This window comes from Coregonus clupeaformis, chromosome 19, assembly GCF_020615455.1.
Source record: "Coregonus clupeaformis isolate EN_2021a chromosome 19, ASM2061545v1, whole genome shotgun sequence".
In the NCBI taxonomy this organism is placed as follows: Eukaryota; Metazoa; Chordata; class Actinopteri; order Salmoniformes; family Salmonidae; genus Coregonus; species Coregonus clupeaformis.
Window position 1 is genome coordinate 58,677,696 of NC_059210.1, and position 25,110 is coordinate 58,702,805.

Sequence of the window (25,110 nt, forward strand, 5' to 3'; positions counted from 1 at the left end):
GGTCCCAGATCTGTTTGTGCTTTTGCCTACTCCATTGTCATTGTCAAACGTGACAATTTCATAAGAGAGCAGAAACAGACTGGCACCCAGGATACAAGACAGGTACTAGGATCATCTCTGAAATCTCAAGAGACTCGGTTGACAGGTCAGGTGGGGCTGCTGTCTGACTAACACCAGGAAGAAGGAAACAGTCTCTACAACTCTTTCACCTTTCTAGACAGAGAGGAATGAAGGGGGGAAACCTTTCAAGCATGGTCTCGTAAATTCCAGACCTAGGGCAACACCACTGTATGCTGTATGCTGTAACATTGGTACATTGGTACATTGTATGAGGCAACCCTTCAGCAGAACTAAGCATGAATAAGATACAGTATTTGCCTGAAACAGCCTTGACAGTATTGAAGACAGCTGGTTGGAGATGGATAGATGTGACATTATGTAAACCTGAAGACATCCTGCCAGTACAGTGCCTTGCAAAAGTATTCATCCCCCTTGGTGTTTTCCCTATTTTGTTGCATTACAACATGTAATTTAAATGGATTTTATTTGGATTTCATGTAATGGACATACACAAAATAGTCCAAATTGGTGAAGTGAAATGAAAAAAAGAACTTGTTTCAAACAATTATAAAAAATAAATAACGAAAAAGTGGTGCATGCATATGTATTCATCCCCTTTGCTATGAAGACCCTAAATAAGATCTGGTGCAACCAATTACCTTCATAAGTCACATAACTAGTTAAATAAAGTCCACCTGTGTGCAATCTAAGTGTCACATGATCTGTCACATGATCTCAGTATATATACACCTGTTCTGAAAGGCCCCAGAGTCTGCAACATCACTAAGCAAGGGGCACCACCAAGCAAGCGGCACCATGAAGACCAAGGAGCTCTCCAAACAGGTCAGGGACAAAGATGTGGAGAAGTACAGATCAGGGTTGGGTTACAAAAAAATATCCGAAACTTTGAACATCCCACGGAGCACCATTAAATCCATTATTAAAAAATTGAAAGAATATGTCACCACAACAAATCTGCCAAGAGAGGGCCGCCCACCAAAACTCACAGACCAGGCAAGGAGGGCATTAATCAGAGAGGCAACAAAGAGACCAAAGATAACCCTGAAGGAGCTGCAAAGCTCCACAGTGGAGATTGGAGTATCTGTCCATAGGACCACTTTAAGCCGTACACTCCACAGAGCTGGGCTTTACGAAAGAGTGGCAAGGAAAAAGCCATTGCTTAAAGAAAAAAATAAGCAAACACGTTTGGTGTTCGCCAAAAGGCATGTGGGAGACTCCCCAAACATATGGAAGAAGGTACTCTGGTCAGATGAGACCAAAATTGAGCTTTTTGGCCATCAAAGAAAACGCTATGTCTGGCGCAAACCCAACACCTCTCATCGCCCCGAGAACACCATCCCCACAGCTGCAAGTCTCTTGGGGTATGTCTCTATAAGCTTGGCACATCTAGCCACTGGGATTTTTACCCATTCTTCAAGGCAAAACTGCTCCAGCTCCGTCAAGTTGGATGGGTTCCGCTGGTGTATAGCAATCTTTAAGTCATACCACAGATTCTCAATTGGATTGAGGTCTGGGCTTTGACTAGGCCATTCCAAGACATTTAAATGTTTCCCCTTAAACCACTCTAGTGTTGCTTTAGCAGTATGCTTAGGGTCATTGTCCTGCTGGAAGGTGAACCTCCGTCCCAGTCTCAAATCTCTGGAAGACTGAAACAGGTTTCCCTCAAGAATTTCCCTGTATTTAGCGCCATCCATAATTCCTTCAATTCTGATGAAAAACATCCCCACAGCATGATGCTGCCACCACCATGCTTCACTGTGGGGATGGTGTTCTCGGGGTGATGAGAGGTGTTGGGTTTGCACCAGACATAGCGTTTTCCTTGATGGCCAAAAAGCTCAATTTTAGTCTCATCTGACCAGAGTACCTTCTTCCATATGTTTGGGGAGTATTCCACATAACTTTTGGAGAACATCAAACGTGTTTGCTTCTTTTTTTCTTTAAGCAATGGCTTTTTTCTGGCCACTCTTCTGTAAAGTCCAGCTCTGTAGAGTGTACGTCTTAAAGTGGTCCTATGGACTGTGACGACCCTCCCACTCTGTCTGCCGTATTCTCTCTTTGTTCTTGTTTCCTTGTTAGGATGCCGGTGGGCGGAGTTGGGAGGGTCGTCAGCTACATGGGAAACACCTGGGCCGGGTGTGTCCCAGGATAAATGGACCTCTTCCACATTCATTAGAGAGACTCTCTCCAGGCAGTTACTTTGATCTTGGTTGTGATATTTTTGAGGCTTTCTTGGGTTGTTTGCTTTGGCACTTTTCAACACTTTTCCATATTACATTTATGCATGCAAACACTCACGTACACTACTGATTACTGATTACACACGCCATTGTTATTTGATTTAGTTTACTTTAATTAATAAATATATACTTTGAGTACTCCTTGTCTCCACGTGTCTCCCTTTGTTACGAACTTGAGCCGGTTCGTGACAAGTGGGGGTTCGTCCGGGATTTTGAACTGGTTGTGTTTGGGAGAACGTGGAGTTAATGTCCAATTCTGTAGGGTTTTTCTTTGTAAATTTTGTTAGTTTGTTTGAGTTTGATAGGCCAGTATTGGTTGCCTTTGGGTTTTGTACTGCGTTGGAGAGAGTACATTGGTTAGTTTCAGTCCCTGCCCAGCCTGGAAACTCTTGCTCTACTCGCTGTTGGGACATCGGTCTGAGGTGAGTACAATCGGCTGTGTACCTCAGTGGGAGATTGGGTAGGGTAGTGACATTTGCTACCGGAGCTATAGCTTTTTTCCCCTGATAGGCTTAGTGACGTGTTTTGTTTTGGGATACGTTGGGCATGGTTAAATGTTTGTTATTTTTGTGTGGTGTCAGTGGACTGAGCAGTTGTCTCGGGGGCACATCCGTGGCTTGGGGAAATCTACCAGCGTGCTGGGGGTTTAATTCCTTGCCAGCGGGCTACAGTGCGTAATTACCCACCGCAAATCTGCACGAAGACTAGGGTTGAGTTATTGTAGGTTTTGGGGAAGCTCCATATCCCAGCTCTTTTCTGTGGTGCTCGGTGTGATTGTATTTCTCTTGTGTCTGGTGTGCTCAGCAGAGGGGTTGAGAAAGATTATTATGATATATATATATTTAATTTTTTTTTCCCTGATTATGGCGTCTAATGTAGACGAGTTCATTCGCTTTCCATCAGAAGAACTGTTAGAATTATGTACTAAAGAACAGCTGTTGAAGGTTGCTGAACACTACAAGGTTGAAATTAGTGATAAACGTCTAAAAAAATTCTATTAGGTTAATATTGAAGGCCAATTTGATGGAGAGTGGTATTCTGGATGTTACCACTGGGGCAGCCTCTGCTGAGGACACGTTGTCTCCCGATATGTTACAATGACCGTTCCATCGGTTAGTCATAGTAGTCTTCTTTTTTGAACAGCAGAAAGAACTGCTTCTGTTACAGCTAGAGCATGGACAAAGATCTAAAATGGAGTATGAACAAGCTAAAATGGAGCATGAACGAAATGGACAAAGAGCTAAAATGGAGCATGAACAAGCTAAAATGGAGCATGATCGTGTAAGATATGAAAGGGAATTGGAATTTAAACAGGATATGGAGCGTGCTAAAATCAAGCTGCAACAAGAGCGACTAGAGTTGGTTAGGGAAGGAAAGCTCTCAGGGGAGAGTTTGCTCTGGGAAGGTGACCCAGAGTTACCTAGGGGTCGTTCCTCTTTTGGTCGTAATCCAGAGACATTTGATGTTGTAGGAATTTACGGTTGTTGCCCCAGTTTAATGAAAAGGACCCGGAGACATTCTTTTCGTTGTTTGAGCGTGTTGCTGACGCTAGGAGTTGGCCTGATTCTGATCGCACTTTGATGTTGCAGTGTGTGCTGACTGGTAAAGCGCAAGAAGCATATTCAGCTCTTAGCGTAGCAGACAGTGTTAGTTATGAGAAGGTTAAAACGGCTGTGTTACGGAGTTACGAATTGGTCCCTGAGGCTTACCGCCAACGATTTAGAACTTTAAAAAGGGATGATCAGCAGACTCATGTTGAGTTTGCGCGAATATTATCTTCACAGTTCAATCGCTGGTGTTCTGCCTCTGCAGTTATGACTTTCCAAGGGCTGTGTGATCTGATTATGTTAGAACAATTTAAGGACACAATCCCTGATCGTATAGCGAGCGTACATTAACGAACGAAAAATAAAGACTGTCGCTGAAGCTGCGGTTTTGGCAGATGAATATGTGTTGACTCACACACATTTTTTTTGCAGAACCCCGTATTCGGAGTGAGTGGGGGTGTTTGCAGAGATTTGGGCCTCGCTCGCCGAGATACTCGGTTCCCGGGCAGAGTTTCATTCAACTGGGGTTGAGCCTGATACCCGTGGTAAAACTGACTTTGGTCAAGAGTGTCACTACTGTCGAGAATTAGGTCATTGGAAAAATGAATGTCCGATTCTTAGGTCTAGGGGTAAATTCAGTACAGGTGCTTATGGTAAATCGAGGCCTATAGCGTTAGCAGCGCCTGTTCCACATCAGTTCACTCCTGACGCATTGTCTCATGCTCAGAGCCATGTGAAGGGCTATATTGATCCCGACTATTTACCTTTTGTTACGGAGGGTTTTGTGTCTATGGTAGGAAGTAAGAACCTAGTGCCAGTAAAGATCCTAAGAGATACAGGTGCCTCTGAATCATTTGTGTTGGAATCTGTGTTACCCTTCTCTGCGGAGACTGATTCGGGGAATAGTGTTCTAATTAGGGGAATAGGTTTGAACACTCTGTCAGTTCCATTGCATAAACTGATGTTGGATTGTGGACTGGTGAAAGGTGAGGTTGTTGTGGGGGTGCGTCCTTCATTGCCTATTGAGGGTGTTGACGTGATCCTTGGAAATAACTTGGCTGGGGAGCGTGTGTGGCCTATCGTGTTTCGCATCTTTAGCGGTTTCTACTAAGCCTTCAATTGTAGGGATTCCTGATGAGAGTGCGCAGAATTTCCCAGAGGTGTTTTCTGCGTGTGCAGTGACGCGTTCTATGATCCCTGATGACTTGGTCATGGAACTGGCTAACGAGAATACCATAAAGAAGTCTGTTACTGTTTTCCCTGTTATCCCGTTATCCGTATCCCGCTCCGATTTAATCGAGGCGCAACGGGCTGACCCTACATTAGAAGAGTTGCGGGACCAGATTGTGCCTGTAGAACAGTTGGGAGATGTCGCACAGGGCTATTTTCTCCAAGAGGAGGTCCTGATGAGGAAGTGGATGTCTCATGGTAGTTGTTTTCTGGGGAGGCGATTAGTCAGGTTGTGGTACCAGTTAGGCTTCGTGAGTTGGTGCTGACAACTTCTCACAACGACGTTGCTGGGCATATGGGTGTGAGAAAAACCTACAATCGCATATTACGACATTTTTTTGGCCAAGATTAAAGAGGGATGTTTCTGATTTCATCAAAACTTGTCACACCTGTCAATTAACTGGTAAACCTAATCAAGCTATTAAGCCGGTACCACTGTTCCCTATTCCTGTACTCAGTAAACCTTTTGAGTATTTGATTATTGACTGTGTTGGTCCTCTGCCTCGTTCTAGAAAGGGTAGTAATTATTTGTTGACTGTGATGTGTCAGACCACTAGGTTTCCTGTTGCCTACCCTCTCCGGTCTATCACGACTAAGGCTGTGTTAAAAGCTTTGACTCAGTTTCTCTCACTGTTTGGAATCCCTAAGGGTCATTCAAAGTGATCAAGGATCTAATTTCACCTCTAATCTCTTTGGACAGGTTCTCCAACAACTCCATATTAAACACAACTTGTCTAGCGCTTATCATGCCCAAAGTCAAGGAGCACTGGAACGTTTCCATCAAACACTTAAGTCTTTGTTGAGAGCTTATTGTACTGAGATGGATAAGGATTGGGAGGAGGGGTTGCCTTGGTTACTGTTAGCTGCTAGGAGGTTTCACAGGAGAGCACGGGTTTTAGCCCAAATGACCTAGTGTTTGGACATCGGGTGCGTGGGCTTTATCTGTTCTCCAGGATGACTGGAAGTCTCCCGAGCCTCCTCAGTCCCTGTTATCATATGTGGGTGATTTTCGCGACGCTTGTATGCCGCTGGTGAAATGGCTAAAGAGGAGCTATCATCTTCACAGGACAGGATGAAGAGCATATATGATCGCCGAGCTGAGCCTCATCACTTTAGTCCAGGTGATCAGGTTCTGGCTCTGCTGCCAATTGTTGGTTCTCCTTTTCAAGCCAAGTTTCAAGGTTCATATACAGTGGTGCGCCAGTACACTGAGCAAAATTATCTAGTTGCCACTCCAGAACGGAGGAAAGCACACCAACTGTGCCATGTAAATTTGTTAAAACCCTATTATGCACGTTCCTCTGAGACTGAACAGGGGGAGTCTACAGAGGACGGTAAGGCTGTTCTTTTGGCTGATATTGTTTATTCCCTGAGTTCTGGTCATGCTAGGTCTGTGCAGGAGCAGGAAGATGTTTCTGGTCCTGACGATTGCATACTGCAGGGTAGATTGAAAAATTCAGAGACACTGGAGATTGTAGATAGCCTTCTTACTCATCTACCTGTTGATGAGCCGGAAAGAGAGGGTTGGTTTGATTCGGAGATTTCCAGGGTTGTTTTCGGATACACCTACACGTACAAACTTAATAGAACATGATATTGACATTGGAGATGCTGACCCCATTCGTCAACGGTTCTATAGAGTTTCTTCAGAGAAACTGCGTTGTCTGGATGCTGAGGTCAGGTACATGCTGGAGAGTAAAATAGCAGATCCTTCTTTCTCCAGTTGGGCTTCTCCCTGTATCTTGGGCAGTAAATCGGATGGAACAAATAGATTTTGTACGGACTACCGTAAGGTAAACGATGTCACTGGGCCGGATTCATTTCCTCTTCCTCGGATGGAGGACTGCGTTGGTCAAGTCGGGCGCAGCTACGTTTGTGAGCAAATTTGACCTGTTAAAGGGGTATTGGCAGGTGCCACTGATGAGTAGGGCACGTGAAATCTCTGCCTTTATTACACCTGTTGGTCTGTACTCGTATTCGGTTATGAGTTCCGGACTGCGTAATGCGCCTGCCACTTTTCAGCGATTTATGAACAGGGTTGTCTCTGGTCTGGCCGGTTGCGCTGTTTATCTGGACGATGTAGTGATATATGCAGATGCTTGGGAGGAGCATCTGTCCCGTATTCAGGCCTTGTTCGGACGTCTGGCGGGGTCGCCTCACGATGAATTTGGCTGAATGTGAGTTTGCTCAGGCGACTGTGGTATACCTTGGAAAGGTGGTTGGGCAGGGTGACGTGCGCCCTGTTCATGAATATTGATGTGACCGACCATTGTTTGATTTTGTCATGTTCTATCTTTCCTGTTTGTCCCCTCCTAGTCTTGTGTTCTTCTTTCCTCTTAAAGGTTGCTTCCTGTGTAAAGGTTGCTGAGGTCTGGAGAGGAGGATGATGGGTGGGGCAAGTGGAGGTGTGAACATGTACAATTTGTCAGTTTGGGACGCAGGGGCTGGTGACGTTGGTCCGGGGGTCCTTGTTGGTCCCCGGTCTTATGGGGGGGTGTGACGACCCTCCCACTCTGTCTGCCGTATTCTCTCTTTGTTCTTGTTTCCTTGTTAGGATGCCGGTGGGCGGAGTTGGGAGGGTCGTCGCTGACATGGGAAACACCTGGGCCGGGTGTGTCCCAGGATAAATGGACCTCTTCCACATTCATTAGAGAGACTCTCTCCAGGCAGTTACTTTGATCTTGGTTGTGATATTTTTGAGGCTTTCTTGGGTTGTTTGCTTTGGCACTTTTCAACACTTTTCCATATTACATTTATGCATGCAAACACTCACGTACACTACTGATTACTGATTACACACGCCATTGTTATTTGATTTAGTTTACTTTAATTAATAAATATATACTTTGAGTACTCCTTGTCTCCACGTGTCTCCCTTTTGTTACGAACTTGAGCCGGTTCGTGACAGGACAGATACTCCAATCTCCGCTGTGGAGCTTTGCAGCTCCTTCAGGGTTATCTTTGGTATCTTTGTTGCCTCTCTGATTAATGTCCTCCTGGCCTGGTCCGTGAGTTTTGGCAGGTTTGTTGTGGTGCCATATTCTTTCCATTTTTTAATAATGGATTTAATGGTGCTCCGTGGGATGTTCAAAGTTTCTGATATTTTTTTTATAACCCAACCCTGATCTGTACTTCTCCACAACTTTGTCCCTGACCTGTTTCTAGAGCTCCTTGGTCTTCATGGTGCCGCTTGCTTGGTGGTGCCCCTTGCTTAGTGGTGTTGCAGACTCTGGGGCCTTTCAGAACAGGTGTATATATACACTGAGATCATGTGACAGATGATGTGACACCTACATAAAGTCCACCTGTGTGCAATCTAACTAATTATGTGACTTCTGAAGGTAATTTGTTGCACCAGATCTTATTTAGGGTCTTCATAGCAAAGGGGGTGAATACATATGCACGCACCACTTTTCCGTTATAAATTTTTTTCATTTCACTTCACCAATTTGGACTATGTCCATTACATGAAATCCAAATAAATATCCATTTAAATTACAGGTTGTAATGCAACTGTTACGCTATGGTTAAACCCAGCACTCAGAGAAACAAAACACGACTAAGGGAGTGGAAGAAACAAAAATTATTTTAATAAAAGTTCAATTTGTCTTAGTCCAAAAACAACTGAAGAAAAGGAACAGAGTGGGCTAGTCGGCTCCGGAGGAAGGAGAGGCTGAGGCAGGCAGGCAGGCAGGCAGGCAGGCAGGCAGGCAGGCAGGAAGGCAGGCAGGCAGGTTGGGAGGCATGTCTGAACGCTCTAGTAAGAACAACGATCTGGCGCCGGTGGAGAGCCATGCCCAGGAATTAGTAGTGCAGGTTGATGAGAGAATAGGATGCAGCTGCGTAGGCAGGAATCACTGGAAACAACCCGCAGCTGCACAGTAGAGGCAGATCCTGAGCACGCCCCCCGATCCACTCCAGACACACACCGGCAGACGCACCAACATAATGGGGACAAACACACATACAGATACAACAGACAAAGAGGGGACAAAACAAGGAGGAAGGGAAACAGAAAAGGGAGAGACAAGCTGCCCACATAACAGTACCCCCCCCTCAATGGTTGCCACCTGGCGACCCACCAGGCCTGTCAGGGTTGTCGTGATGGAAGTCCGTGATCAGCTGAGGATCCAACACAAAACGCTTAGGGACCCAAGACCTCTCCTCTGGTCCATAACCTTCCCAATCGACTAGGTATTGGAGACCCCTACCCCGCCTCCGAGATTCCAGGAGCCTACTGACGGTGTAGGCCGGATGGTCGTCAATGAGGCGAACAGGTGGAGGTGGATCTGCCGGCGGACACAAAAGGCTGGAGGACACAGGTTTCAGTTGGGAGACGTGGAAAGTAGGGTGTATCTTCATGGCTGAAGGCAACTTCAAACGAACCGCAGCGGGGTTAACGATGGACTCCACCACAAACGGACCCAGGTACCGAGGAGACAGCTTGCGTGATTTGGTACGAAGAGGTACGTTCTTTGATGACAGCCAAACTTCTTGACCAGGATGAAACACAGGTGCGGGAGTCCTGCTCCTATCCGCTGTCGTCTTGTTCCTGTCGGTGGTCCGAAGCAACGCTTCCCGAGCGTCGCTCCACACTCTCTGGCAGCGGCGGAGGTTCTCCTGAACCGAAGGAACAGCCAATTCCTTCTCCTGAGCAGGAAACAGAGGGGGTTGATAACCCATGGTTACTTCGAAGGGTGAAAGGCCGGTGGCAGAGGTGGTGAGGGAGTTGTGGGCGTACTCTATCCAAGGCAGATGTTTGGCCCAGGATGATGGATGTTGAGCAGCCACACAACGAAGGGTTGCTTCGAGGTCTTGATTGGCTCTTTCTGTTTGACCGTTGGTCTGGGGATGAAACCCTGAGGACAGACTAACGGAAGCACCCAAAGCAGAACAGAAAACCTTCCAAACACGGGAAGTAAACTGTGGGCCTCTATCAGATACGATGTCCACAGGTATTCCATGGGGACGGAATACATGTTGGACTAGGAGGTCCGCTGTCTCACTGGCAGACTGTAATTTTGGTAATGCTATATAGTGAACAGATTTAGAGAATCTGTCCACAATGGTAAGTATAGTATCATTACCTTCAGACTTGGGTAGGCCGGTGACAAAATCCATGGCTATGTGGGACCAGGGACAGCTGGGAACTGGGAGGGGTAGCAGCAGCCCCGAAGGGAACTGATGGGAGGCTTTGCCCCGAGCACAGGTTGAACAGGCTGCCACAAAAGCCCGAACGTCAGTTTCCATTGAAGGCCACCAAAAATGTCTCTTAAGCAGCGTCAACGTGCGTCTCATCCCAGGGTGACCAGCAAAACGGGAGGTGTGAATCCACTGCAACACCTGAGACCGGACCGTCTCGGGAACAAAGAGTAGGTTGGAAGGTCCATCACCCGGTCCCGGGTCCGTGGCAAGTGCAGTCTTCACAAGAGACTCGATCTCCCACTGTACTGCCGCCACGATGCATGAGGAAGGTAGGACTGCCTCAGGCTCGCTGGTCTCCGAAGGGTCAGCAAACTGGCGGGACAAAGCATCTGGTTTAACATTTCTTGACCCCGGTCTGTATGTTAGAATAAAGTTAAACCTACTAAAAAACAGGGCCCATCTGGCTTGGCGTGAGTTGAGTCTCTTAGTGGCTTGGATGTAAGCCAAGTTTTTGTGGTCTGTCCAGACCACAAACGACAGTTCAGCTCCATCCAGCCAGTGCCGCCATTCTTCCAGTGCTAGCTTGACCGCCAGCAGTTCCCGGTTTCCAACGTCGTAATTCCGTTCTGTGGGTGACAATTTCTTGGAGAAAAAAGCACAGGGGTGAAGCTTTTGGTCAGTGGGGGAGCGCTGGGAGAGGACTGCTCCCACACCTGGAGTCAGACGCGTCCACCTCCACAATAAACTGCAGAGAGGTATTGGGGTGTATCAACACGGGGAGGTGGAAAACAGTTCCTTCAAAACCCCTACCGCCTGCTCCGCCTCAGGGGACCACAGAAAAGGGACTTTTGGGGATGTGAGTCTAGTAAGGGGTGCCACCACTTTACTAAAACCCTTAATGAATCTACGGTAGAAGTTAGCAAAGCCCAAAAATCGTTGAAGTTGCTTACGGGTGGTGGGTGTGGGCCATTCCGTCACTGCCCGGATCTTCTCGGGGTCCGCCTTCACCTGCCCGCTCTCAATGATGAAACCAAGGAACGATGTAGACTGTTTGCGGAACTCACACTTTTCTGCTTTGACGTACAGCTTATTCTCCAAGAGCCGTTGAAGGACTTGACGGACGTGTGACTCATGCTCCTCGGGTGACTTGGAAAAAACAAGAATATCATCCAGGTATACAAAGACAAAACGGTTCAAAAATTCCCTAAGAACATCGTTCACCATGGCTTGGAATACAGCAGGGGCGTTTGAGAGCCCAAAGGGCATGACCAAATACTCAAAATGCCCCAGTGGAGTGTTGAAAGCGGTTTTCCACTCATCTCCCTTTCGGATTCTGACAAGGTGATAAGCGTTCCTGAGGTCGAGCTTGAGAAAACTGTGGCGCCATGCAGAGGTTCAAAAGCTGAGTTGATGAGTGGAAGGGGATACTTGTTTTTAACAGTTATGTTGTTTAAACCCCTGAAATCGATACAGGGGCGTAACGACTTGTCTTTCTTTTCAACGAAAAAGAAACCTGCACCCAAAGGAGACGACGAGGGACGGATTATGCCCGAGGCCAGAGAATCACCAATATACTGCTCCATTGCCTCTCTTTCCGGTCGGGACAGATTGTATAAGCGACTAGAGGGCAAGGGAGCACCAGGAAGCAGTTCAATAGGGCAATCATAAGGCCTATGTGGTGGTAGAGACAGAGCCTTGTCCTTACTGAAAACCTCAGCTAAGTCATGGTATTCTTTGGGGACAGATGACAGATCGGGAGGAGCTGAGGGATGAGTTGGGTTACACTTAGTGGGGGGAACCGCTGACCTAAGGCACTCTGAATGGCAGTTAGTGCTCCAACTGAGAATGGTGTGACGTGTCCAATCAATTTGTGGGTTGTGAAGAGCCAACCAGGGGAAGCCAAGGATTAGGGGGGTAGCTGAGCCAGACATAACTCTTAACTGAATGCTTTCACAATGATTGCCAGAAATCACTAGGGGAAACGGGGGTGGTTTGATGAGTTATCTCCGCGAGGAGGCGCCCATCAAGGGCTGTGACTCGAATGGGGGTAGGTAGTGGCTCCACGGGGATACGAGCTTGTGTAACGAACTGGTGGCTAATAAAGTTGTCTTCTGCACCTGAGTCTATGAGAGCTGAGAGTGGCAGGGAATGACTCTGGAAACGTAAGGTTACAGGTACTTGTAATCGGGGAATGATGGGTTCAGGATCTAACTCTGGGCTCGCAAGTAGACCCACCGTTACGAGCGAGCCTTGTCTTTTGGTCGCTTAGGGCATGTAGCCAGAATGTGTGTGGCGTCTCCACAGTACAGGCACTCACCCGCCTGGAGGCGCCGTTGCCGCTCTGCTGGAGGTAGTCGAGCTCGACCCACTTGCATTGGTTCCTCCGCTGTGCTCGGGATGGGATCAGGAACAAGAAGCTGCCGGCTCCGGGGAGGCGAGACTCGAGTGGTTGAAGGCTGGGGAACTCGTCCTCCTAGATGTGGCCGACCACCTCTCTCCCAACGCCTCTCCCGCAACCGGTTGTCTAGCTTAATGGACAGGGAAACGAGAGAATGTAAATCATGTGGCTCGTCACGAGCAGCCAGTTCATCCTTAATGGCTTCATTCAAACCGTTTAGAAATGCTCCTTGAAGTGCCACATTGTTCCACTTGGAGTCCGCTGCCAAAGTCCAGAACTCAATAGAGTACTCAGCCACACTGTTAGAACCCTGCCTCAAATTAAAAAGTATCTTGGAGGAATTACCCACATGGTCAGGATGGTCAAAAACAGTCTTCAATTTAGCAGAAAAATCAGCAAAAGTCAATCCAGTCAAAGTTTGATTTGAGCACACAGCCTCAGCCCAAACCAGAGCTCTCCCTCTTAACAGCCCCAGAACATAATGTACCTTAGAGGAATCAGTAGAAAACGACAGTGGTCTCTGCCGAAAAATCAAGTCACACTGAAGCAAAAATCCCCGGCACTTGTCCAATTCTCCATTGAACGGTTCAGGCGACGTGACAGGGGGTTCCCGATGGAACGAAGCCTGCATAATGTCTGAGAAAACAACTTGGGGTGCATCAAACTGGGGGTCAGAGAGAGATGGAGAACTGATAACAGACAATTTAGAGACTTGTGTTGTTAACTGAGTCACCTGGTTCAGCAGTTGATGATTATTTTCCAAAAGAGTCCGAATCAATTGGTCATGCTGTCCTAGCAACGTTCCTTGAGCCTGGATAGCTTGTTGGAAGCTGTCTTTGTCTGCCCCGTGCTGTTTCTCTGTTGGGTCCATGGCCAGATCGTTCTGTTACGCTATGGTTAAACCCAGCATTCAGAGAAACAAAACACGACTAAGGGAGTGGAAGAAACAAAAATTATTTTAATAAAAGTTCAATTTGTCTTAGTCCAAAAACAACTGAAGAAAAGGAACAGAGTGGGCTAGTCGGCTCCGGAGGAAGGAGAGGCTGAGGCAGGCAGGCAGGCAGGCAGGCAGGCAGGCAGGCAGGCAGGCAGGAAGGCAGGTTGGGAGGTATGTCTGAACGCTCTAGTAAGAACAACGATCTGGCGCCGGTGGAGAGCCATGCCCAGGAATTAGTAGTGCAGGTTGATGAGAGAATAGGATGCAGCTGCGTTGGCAGGAATCACTGGAAACAACCCGCAGCTGCACAGGAGAGGCAGATCCTGAGCACGCCCCCCGATCCACTCCAGACACACACCGGCAGACGCACCAACATAATGGGGACAAACACACATACAGATACAACAGACAAAAAGGGGACAAAACAAGGAGGAAGGGAAACAGAAAAGGGAGAGACAAGCTGCCCACATAACAGCAACAAAATAGGAAAAACGCCAAGGGGGATGAATACTTTTGCAAGTTATTATATTTTACTGCTGCTCTTTACTTTTTTTACTTTTCTTTTTTACTGAACACTTATTTTTCTTAAAACTGCATTGTTGGTTAACGGCTTATAAGTAAGCATCTCACTGTAAGGTCTACACCTGTTGTATTCGGCGCATGTGGCAAATAAAAATTGATTTGATTTGATGGAGTGCTGCATCAGATGACCTTTCCTCCACAATCCCTCGACCTCAACCGAATTGAGATGGTTTGAAATGAGTCGGACCACAGAGGGAAGGAAAAGCAGCCAACAAGTGCTCAGCATATGTGGGAACTCCTTCAAGACTGTTGGAAAAGCATTCCAGGTGAAGCTGGTTGAGAGAATGCCAAGAGTGTGCATTTTGTCATCAAGGCAAAGGGTGGCTATTTGAAGAATCTCAAATATAAAATATATTTTGATTTGTTTAACACTTTTTTGGTTACTACATTATTCCATATGTGTTATTTCATAGTTTTGATGTCTTCACTATTATTATACAATGTAGAAAATAGTAAAAATAAAGCAAAACCCTTGAATGAGTAGGTGTTCTAAAACTTTTGACTGGTAGTGTAGAGTTGAAATGTATTCAATTTAGAGTTTGCATCCCAATTTTACACTTTATAAACATCACACAAGATCATTTGACATAAAATGAATATCCGGTGTTTCAATTTAAAAAAAATTATGTTTATTAATTATGAAATTATGAAAATTATTAATAACATTCCACCCACGAGGCCACTAGGTCATTTGACTGCAGGAAAGGGCTACGAGTACAACCACCCAAAAATGAGTACCACATATTTCAGTCCACTTCAAGACCTCTTTACTGAGGAATGTGACCTTGGTCTCAATGGGACTCCCTGTTAAAATAAAGGTTAAATCAAAATGAATAAGCACTGGATCCGATGAGAGTACTCACAGGTCCTCTCCGGTGGCTGTTCACAGTGAAGTCAGGACAGAAGAGCAGGTCGGCCATGGCCAGGAGCAGAGACTCAGCCAGCGGACGAGCTCCGTCATCATCATCCATCTCATCTGTCTGTTAAGGAGGACGGAGGGGACAGGAGGATGGGGGGGAGGAGGATGGGAGGGAGGGGGCAGGAGGATGGAGGGGGGGCAGGAGGATGGAGGGGGGCAGGAGGATGGAGGGAGGGGGCAGGAGAATGGAGGGGGGCAGGAGGATGGAGGGGGGCAGGAGGATGGAGGGAGGGGGCAGGAGGATGGAGGGGGGCAGGAGGATGGAGGGAGGGGGGCAGGAGGATGGAGGGGGGGCAGGAGGATGGAGGGAGGGGGCAGGAGAATGGAGGGGGGCAGGAGGATGGAGGGGGGGCAGGAGGATGGAGGGGGGCAGGAGGATGGAGGGAGGGGGCAGGAGAATGGAGGGGGGCAGGAGGATGGAGGGGGGCAGGAGGATGGAGGGGGGGCAGGGGGGCAAACATTAAACCCCTCTACACTTTGTTACCCTCTATAGCAAACATTTCTGAATGTCTAATGAGGAAATAGAGTTCCACTGAACTTTTAGGATGCTATTTCCTCTTATCTTCCCATGTAGGAAGAAACAAATGTTGTAATCAAGAGAGGTAGAACATCCACCTGAGAGATTTGTTTTTCTCTCATCATCATCGTTTATTACTGTGTTGTGTTCATTAGGCAGCAGATGGAAGAAAACTGGCAGGGACTACCTAGACTTGTCCAAATGAACACAACCATAATGTACTATGTGTGAAACATACCATCTACTGGAATGAGGAAACTAATTAGTGGGATGAATGGAGTATTACATTTTTTTTCAATCAACAGAAGCCAATTTCCTCCCACATATCCACCAGTCTCACTTGGCTGCAGTGCAGGGACTACAGACATCTAAGACTCATTCATGTTGAGATTACAAATGAACAGGCTGGTATTTTTACTGACATCTACCATGAAGCGTTTGTAAAATGGAAGAGTGGGTAGAGTCTGTCTAGCCTGGTCCCAGATCTGTTTGTGCTGCATAGCCAAAAACAACAAAATGCACAAACAGATCTGGGACCAGGCTAGTATCTGTCGAATATCGGACAAAACACTGGTGCTTGCAGCAGCTATGTGGATGTTAACCTCAATAAGAGGTTTGCATACACTGATCTGCAGCCATAGGGGATTATCATTTGAGCAACTTTGCTACAGCAGGAACATAATCCTGCCGCAACAGGGAATGTAAATTATTATGTGGATTATAATTAATGGACATATCTGTAGGGGTTGATAGATATTTCGTATGGGAAAATCAAGTCTGAAATTTCCAAGTGGAAATTACAAACTTCAGAAGCCTTTTAAAGTTTAAAATGTCCTGCATTGCAAGAAAGTTATTCTGCAACAGGGTGATCAAATTAAGATCTTACATCTGTACTGTAAGTGTATCTCAAACCCTAGCCAACTCTACATACAGTATACTCCTCTTTTTGACTCACACACACCTGCCGCCCACTCAGCCCAGCTCTTCAAGCACCAGGCTCAGTGGACCAGAACAACCGCCCACTCACCCCAGCTCTTCCAGCACCAGGCACAGTGGACCAGAAGAAGCCCCTCCACTCACCCCAGCTCTTCCAGCACCAGGCACAGTGGACCAGAAGAAGCCCCTCCACTCACCCCAGCTCTTCCAGCACCAGGCACAGTGGACCAGAAGAAGCCCCTCCACTCACCCCAGCTCTTCCAGCACCAGGCACAGTGGACCAGAAGAAGCCCCTCCACTCACCCCAGCTCTTCCAGCACCAGGCACAGTGGACCAGAAGAAGCCCCTCCACTCACCCCAGCTCTTCCAGCACCAGGCACAGTGGACCAGAAGAAGCCCCTCCACTCACCCCAGCTCTTCCAGCACCAGGCACAGTGGACCAGAAGAAGCCCCTCCACTCACCCCAGCTTTTCCAGCACCAGGCACAGTGGACCAGAAGAAGCCCCTCCACTCACCCCAGCTCTTCCAGCACCAGGCACAGTGGACCAGAAGAAGCCCCTCCACTCACCCCAGCTCTTCCAGCACCAGGCACAGTGGACCAGAAGAAGCCCCCTCCACTCACCCCAGCTCTTCCAGCACCAGGCACAGTGGACCAGAAGAAGCCCCTCCACTCACCCCAGCTCTTCCAGCACCAGGCACAGTGGACCAGAAGAAGCCCCTCCACTCACCCCAGCTCTTCCAGCACCAGGCACAGTGGACCAGAAGAAGCCCCTCCACTCACCCCAGCTCTTCCAGCACCAGGCACAGTGGACCAGAAGAAGCCCCTCCACTCACCCCAGCTCTTCCAGCACCAGGCACAGTGGACCAGAAGAAGCCCCTCCACTCACCCCAGCTCTTCCAGCACCAGGCACAGTGGACCAGAAGAAGCCCCTCCACTCACCCCAGCTCTTCCAGCACCAGGCACAGTGGACCAGAAGAAGCCCCTCCAGTCTTGGTCCTCAAAGATGTAGGGCAGGATGCGGGTCAGCATACGACTACAGTTCAGAACGATCTGTTTCTCCTTCTCCGAGGGGCATCCTGACTCTGCTGCCTGCACCAGCTTCTCTACGGCCTGGGGGAGAGATGGCCTGGGTGTTATAAATACAGCCTGAGGGAGAGATGGCCTGAGATGGCCTGGGTGTTATAAATACAGCCTGAGGGAGAGATGGCCTGGGTGTTATAAATACAGCCTAAGGGAGAGATGGCCTGGGTGTTATAAATACAGCCTGAGGGAGAGATGGCCTGGGTGTTATAAATACAGCCTGAGGGAGAGATGGCCTGGGTGTTATAAATACAGCCTGAGGGAGAGATGGCCTGGGTGTTATAAATACAGCCTGAGGGAGAGATGGCCTGGGTGTTATAAATACAGCCTGAGGGAGAGATGGCCTGGGTGTTATAAATACAGCCTGAGGGAGAGATGGCCTGGGTGTTATAAATACAGCCTGAGGGAGAGATGGCCTGGGTGTTATTAATACAGCCTGAGGGAGAGATGGCCTGAGATAGCCTGGGTGTTATTAATACAGCCTGTGGGAGAGATGGCCTGGGTGTTATAAATACAGCCTGGGGGAGAGATGGCCTCGGGGAAAGATGCCCTGGGGGAGAGATGGCCTGGGGGAGAGATGGCCTAGGCGTTATAAATATTGGCAATGACTTACACAGACACAGACACGCATGCACACACGCAAACACAGTCACTCATGATCAGATACAGTACACAGAGAAATACATTAATCACATCAGCAATGTTTAGTACATTACATTGAGTCATACTAATATTCAATTGTTTTGATGATTTAATCTATCTAAATAAATTATATGAATTGATAGTTCACCTCTCTGTTTTATTTTATTCTGTAATAGGGTTTATTGTAACCATGTTTTCAAGCTAATCAAATCAAAGTTTATTTATGATACAGCGTAATGTAAGCTACACAATAAAATTAAATTACTACTCACAACTAAAGCTTTCCCTCGCAAAGTGCAATGATATTAATCTATATGTATTTGTATTTACATGAAGCTATAAACTACAAATATCTACACCACGTAGTCATAGGCCTATTAGACTATACTGCACATTATTGTTGTTTGTTCCTGAACTGGCCGAATGGCAGAGCTATTCTTCAGCTATCCTTCAGCCAATCCTTCAGCTATCCTTCAGCTATCCTTCAGCTATCCTTCAGCTATCCTTCAGCTATCCTTCAGCCAATCCTTCAGCTATCCTTCAGCTATCCTTCAGCCAATCCTTCAGCTATCCTTCAGCTATCCTTCAGCCAATCCTTCAGCTATCCTTCAGCTATCCTTCAGCTATCCTTCAGCTATCCTTCAGCCAATCCTTCAGCGATCCTTCAGCACCACAAGTTGGTTAATCTTCTTTAACATCACTGTGCGATTCTGGCGCTGTCCTTTCAGCACCATGAACGGCGCTCCAATCACTTAAATTAACACTCATCAACATCTGTTGCCTACTCATCACTTATTATTATTTATTATTATTAATACAAATAGAAGATTATCACTTCTCACAATGGTGCTCGTTTAGTAAAGTTAGATAAAGCTGAATCAATGTCTTGCAAGATCACATAATGACTAATTAGAATTTTACATAACAGAACCAAATATAATAGTACAGTATAGTAGGCGTATAACGTTACTGTTACACCAAAAACACCTCCTCATTTCTAATGACATTTTAGGATGGTTAGCTGAAGCTGAATAGTCAAAAAAAAGTATAATGCGCCAAAACTCGATAGAGTCACTAGGCAGGATATACAGTGCCTTGCAAAAGTATTCATCCCCCTTGGCGTTTTTCCTATTTTGTTGCATTACAACCTGTAATTTAAATTGATTTTTATTTGGATATCATGTAATGGACATACACAAAATAGTCCAAATTGGTGAAGTGAAATGAAAGAAATTACTTGTTTCAAGAAATTCAAACAAATAAATAACGGAAAAGTGGTGCGTGCATATGTATTCACCCCCTTTGCTACGAAGCCCCTAAAAAAGTTATGGTGCAACCAATTACCTTCAGAAGTCACATAATTAGTTCAATAAAGTCCACCTGTGTGCAATCTAAGTGTCACATGATCTGTCACATGATCTCAGTATATATACACCTGTTCTGAAAGGCCCCTGAGTCTGCAACATCACTAAGCAAGGGGCACCACCAAGCAAGCGGCACCATGAAGACCAAGGAGCTCTCCAAACAGGTCAGGGAAAAAGTTGTGGAGAAGTACAGATCAGGGTTGGGTTATAAAGAAATATCCGAAACTTTTAACATCCCACGGAGCACCATTACATCCATTATTAAAAAATTGAAAGAATTAGGCACCAGAACAAACCTGCCAAGAGAGGGCCTCCCACCAAAACTCACGGACCAGACAAGGAGGGCATTAATCAGAGAGGCAACAAAGAGACCAAAGATAACCCTGAAGGAGCTGCAAAGCTCCACAGCGGAGATTGGAGTATCTGTCCATAGGACCACTGTAAGCCGTACACTCCACAGAGCTGGGCTTTACAGAAGAGTGGCCAGAGAAAAGCCATTGCTTAAAGAAAAAAATAAGCAAACACGTTTGGTGTTCGCCAAAAGGCATGTGAGAGACTCCCCAAACATATGGAAGAAGGTACTCTGGTCAGATGAGACTAAAATTGAGCTTTTTGGCCATCAAGGAAAGCGCTTTGTCTGGCGCAAACCCAACACCTCTCATCACCCCGAGAATACCATCCGAATCAATTATGTTTTTCATCAGCAGGGACTGGGAAACTGGTCAGAATTGAAGGAATGATGGATGGCGCTAAATACAGGGAAATTCTTGAGGGAAACCTGTTTCAGTCTTCCAGAGATTTGAGACTGGGACGGAGGTTCACCTTCCAGCAGGACAATGACCCTAAGCATACTGCTAAAGCAACACTCGAGTGGTTTAAGGGGGAACATTTAAATGTCTTGGAATGGCCTAGTCAAAGTCCAGACCTCAATCCAATTGAGAATCTGCGGTATGAATTAACAATTGCTGTACACCAGCGGAACCCATCCAACTTGAAGGAGCTGGAGCAGTTTTGCCTTGAAGAATGGGCAAAAATCCCATTGGCTAGATGTGCCAAGCTTATAGAGACATACCCCAAGAGACTTGCAGCTGTAATTGCTGCAAAAGGTGGCTCTACAAAGTATTGACTTTGGGGGGGAGTGAATAGTTATGCACGCTCAAGTTCTGTTTTTTTGTCTTATTTCTTGTTTGTTTAACAAGAAAAAATAATTTGGCATCTTCAAAATGGTAGGCATGTTGTGTAAATCAAATGATCCAAACACCCCCAAAAATCAATTTTAATTCCAGGTTGTAAGGCAACAAAATAGGAAAAATGCCAAGGGGGTGAATACTTTCGCAAGCCACTGTATGCCTTGATTGAAACAAAATACAATAAAGGCTAATATACTGAACAAAAAATATAAACGCAACATGTAACAATTTCAAAGATTTTACTGAGTTACAGTTAATATAAGGAAATCAATTAATTGAAATAAATAAATTAGGCCCTAATTTATGGATTTCACATGACTGGAAATACAGATATGCATCTGTTGGTCACAGATACCTTAAAAACAAGGTAGGAGTGTGGATCAGAAAACCAGTCAGTATCTGGTGTGACCACCATTTGCCTCATGTAGCGCGACACAGCTCCTTTGCATAGAGTTGATCAGGCTGTTGATTGTGGCCTGTGGAATGTTGTCTCCTCTTCAATGTGTCAAGGTGCTGTGTATAGGTGTGGTGTAGAATCAGGCGCAGGCAGCAGAGGGTAAGTCCAACAAGACTTTACTCAGCACAAAAATAATCCAAACAGCCCGGAGGCAAAAAGACGCACACAGGTGTAAACAAGCGCACACACAGGTGCGTAAATCTCTCCTAACAACAAGGAGGAAGCTACGGAAAATAGCGTACCGACACTGGTAGCGCAACCACGACATGAACAATTACACACAACACTAACCTAACAACAAGGAAACTAAATAGGGTGCTAAATGAGACCTAACACAAAACAGGTGTGACTAATCAGACAAAACCAAACAAACACGAAACATAGAGCGGTGGCAGCTAGAACTCCGGAGACGACGACCGGCGAAACCTGCCCGAACAAGGAGGAGGAGCCGCCTCGGCCGAAACCGTGACACAATGGCTGTGCGAAGTTGCTGGATATTGTCGGGAACTGGAACACGCTGTCATACACGTCAATACTGGAACACACTGTCATACACGTCGATCCAAAGCATACCAAACATGCTCAATGGGTGACATGTCTGGTGAGTATGCAGGCCATGGAAGAACTGGGACATTTCAGCATCCAGGAATTGTGTACAGATCCTTGCGACATGGGGCCGTGCATTATCATGCTGAAAGACGAGGTGATGGCGGCGGATGAATGGCACGACAATGGGCCTCAGGATCTCGTCACGGTATCTCTGTGCATTCCAATTGCCATCGTTAAAATGCAATTGTGATCGTTGTCTGTAGGTTATGCCTAACCATACCATAACCCCACCGCCACCATGGGGCACTCTGATCACAATGTTGACATCAGCAAACCGCTCGCCCACACTATGCCATACAGGTGGCCGGTTGGACGTACTGCCAAATTCTCTAAAACAACGTTGGAGGCAGTTTATGGTAGAGAAATGAACATTCAATTATCTGGCAACAGCTCTGGGGGACATTCCTGTAGTCAGCATGCCAATTGCACACTCCCTCAACATTTTAGACATCTGTGGCATTGTGTTGTGACAAAACTGCACATTTTAGAGTGGTCTTTTATTGTCCCCAGCACAAGGTGCACCTGTGTAATGATCATGCTGTTTAATCAGCTTCTTGATATGCCACACCTGTCAGGTGGATGGATTATCATGGCAAAGAAGAAATGCTCACTAACAGGGATGTAAACAAATGTGTGCTCAAAATGTGAGAGAAATAAGCTTTTTGTGTGTATGGAACATTTCAGGGATCTTTTATTTCAGCTCATAAAACATGGGGCCAACACTTCACATGTTGCGTTTATATTTTTGTTCAGTGTAGTTTGTTAACATCATCTGCTTTAATTCACTCACGAAACAGTAATTCAATAAGATATAAATGCATATTCCCATGAAACTGATTGAGATTGATCAAATGATTGGCATGCAGATAGGGTTTGGATGTTTCACAGGTAAAACGTGAAGAATTCAGGATTGACAGTGATGATGGCCTATTTTGAAACAGGACAGCCCAACAGTCTGTCCTGTTCCATTAGGGATCCCCCAGCCCCAACAGTAGGTCTGTTTTGTTTCTGATAGGCAGTTTATAAAGGAAGCAGGGAGTCGGAGACGGGAAGGGAGGACGCCTTGCTTCTTTCCTGCATCCAAGAGCAGCGGGCACTGACTCACTGACAGACACCTCTGCCAGCCAGCTACTCAATAAAAGCTGCAAAGTTTCGTAAAAATATCTCTGTGGAATGCACTTGATGTTAGTACAGCTTGCATCCAGTACCTAAAATAAATAGGTTTAGCCTTAGAGTGCGTATCAGAACACTTTGGGACGGTTTCCCAGACAGATTAAGCCTAGTCCTGGACTAAAAAACATTCTCTGTGGAGAATCTCCACTGAAATAGCTTTTTAGTCCATGAGTACAGGCTTAATCTGTGTCTGGGAAACATTTCTGGTCAATCTGCTGCAGCCCAGTGCAGTTCCACTTCCATAACATCCTCCTCCTCCTCCTACTCATCATCATCATCATTCTACCTTATAGCAGAGAGTTGCCAGATTGGAGGGGGACTCCTCCCGAACAGCTCGGATCTCCGCGGCTGGCACCAGGGCAAAAACATCCTGCACAGTGGTGGCAGTGTCGGCCCAGAACTGGTCCCAGAAGGCATCGTCTGTGGCCTCCACTGGCTGTGGGAAATGCATGTATCTGCTTTTAGACTACGTTTCCCATCACCCATTGGGCTCATCTGGGGTTGCTCCAATCTGACTAATGATAACCTATTACATTCGGTGTAAAAACAGCATGTATAACAGTGTCATAGAAAGTAATAGGGTAATGTAATGTAATGAATGTCGAATCACACAACAAATGCATTCAGTATCAACAAATATATCAATAAGGACACTATAACATAAAGAGGTCTAGAATAATAGAAATAATCATATCATAACATTTTACATTTTAGTCAATTAGCAGACGCTCTTATCCAGAGCGACTTACAGTTAGTGAGTGCATACATTTTTTTCATACTGGCCCCCCGTGGGAAACGAACCCACAACCCTGGCGTTGCAAGCGCCATGCTCTACCAACTGAGCTACACGGGGCCAGAATAATGTAACGTCATTCTAATAACTAGGTTGCATCTCAACACATGTTAGCAGATGGGGAAACATGTTGACAATGTAACAACCTATCTGTTCCTAATTGCTGTTAGTCTATACAACAACAGGAAATATGAGCTGTCTCGCTCTAATCTCTGCACATAACAGTGCACCTGCCACATCTGTGGGCGGTAGGAGAAAGGACGCCAACGTCATTTGACCATCGAATAAGAGATGTGTTATCGGTGATCTATAATAATCAAAATAAAAAATAAAACATCTTAAACAACAAATACTCTACTTGGCTAAACAATGCGCTGCCTGTTTTTCATGTCACCGATGATAAGAACTGCAGAAGGGAGTTATGATCGTGCAGACTGTGAATATACACTGTCAATTAGACAGGGGTATTTAGGCTATGCTATAGGTTTAGGAGCCCACTTTTCATATAATGCAGACACCTAATGCAAAATAGAAAACCCCTAGAATAACAATGGGGCAGAATAATGCATATGGGGGATTTAAAACGGTAGCGTGTCTCTGCTATCATTGCGGGGGATTTGATTATAACCTAACAAAACGCATGATCAAATAGGCCAAGCATTTCATGACGTGCGGGAAAAAACATACATTTTTAAACAAATACCTCAATATAGGCCTATGCATTGCAAATCAACGGTCTATATGCATCCCCTATCTGTTGTTTTCCAATAGAGCCCTTATCCTTCCTAGTGATGTACAACAAGCTATTGCGCTCTTTCTGTCATCGTCATTTATACCCATATATTTTCCTATTTCTCAGCGTTAGCCTATAATAAATATTTCAAAGGTACCCAACCTGTGTTTTGGTTGTCAGCTGTATCACTGCTTTCCTGAAGTTCAGTTTAGAGTCGGTGTTACCCATTTTGATATTCCTTTATGTGCTACAGCGTTGTTGATGCCGTCAAATCTTACTAATCTCGTTCACCTCTTTCCTCCGCTTTTTACGTCACTGGTTGGCTAGCCTTAGACTGGGCTCTCAACTTCCGGGTTCAGAGAACAATAATCACTATGCATAGGCCTATCATAAGGTAAAATGTAAGAAATATTATACAGGGCCCCCTTCTACCTGGTATAATAGCGTAATATGTTAGGGTTATCTGTTTAAATATATATATATTAATGGAATACAATTTACTATACAACAATGCGGGGTTTTATTGTATCCAATCTATT

The 25,110-nt window shown here is 46.0% G+C and overlaps 1 protein-coding gene across 3 annotated transcripts in view; it reads right to left on the bottom strand.

Moving 5' to 3' along the window:
• LOC121551608 (protein HID1) overlaps positions 1–24,877 on the bottom strand; it is a 49,576-nt gene extending 24,699 nt beyond the window's left edge. The window contains exons 1-4 of one of the 3 annotated variants that reach the window (XM_045205085.1): positions 24,734–24,877; positions 23,332–23,481; positions 17,470–17,640; positions 15,021–15,137 (exon numbers count right to left, since the gene is read on the bottom strand). In XM_045205085.1, coding sequence (XP_045061020.1) covers positions 15,021–15,137; positions 17,470–17,640; positions 23,332–23,481; positions 24,734–24,799 — 504 coding nt within the window. In that variant the 5' untranslated portion in view covers positions 24,800–24,877. Of the gene's footprint in view, positions 1–15,020; positions 15,138–16,620; positions 16,926–17,469; positions 17,641–23,331; positions 23,482–24,733 lie in introns of those variants that run through there. The other 2 variants (XM_045205086.1, XM_045205088.1) reach the window with 2 other exon arrangements.
• Between the last annotated feature and the right edge of the window lie 233 nt (positions 24,878–25,110).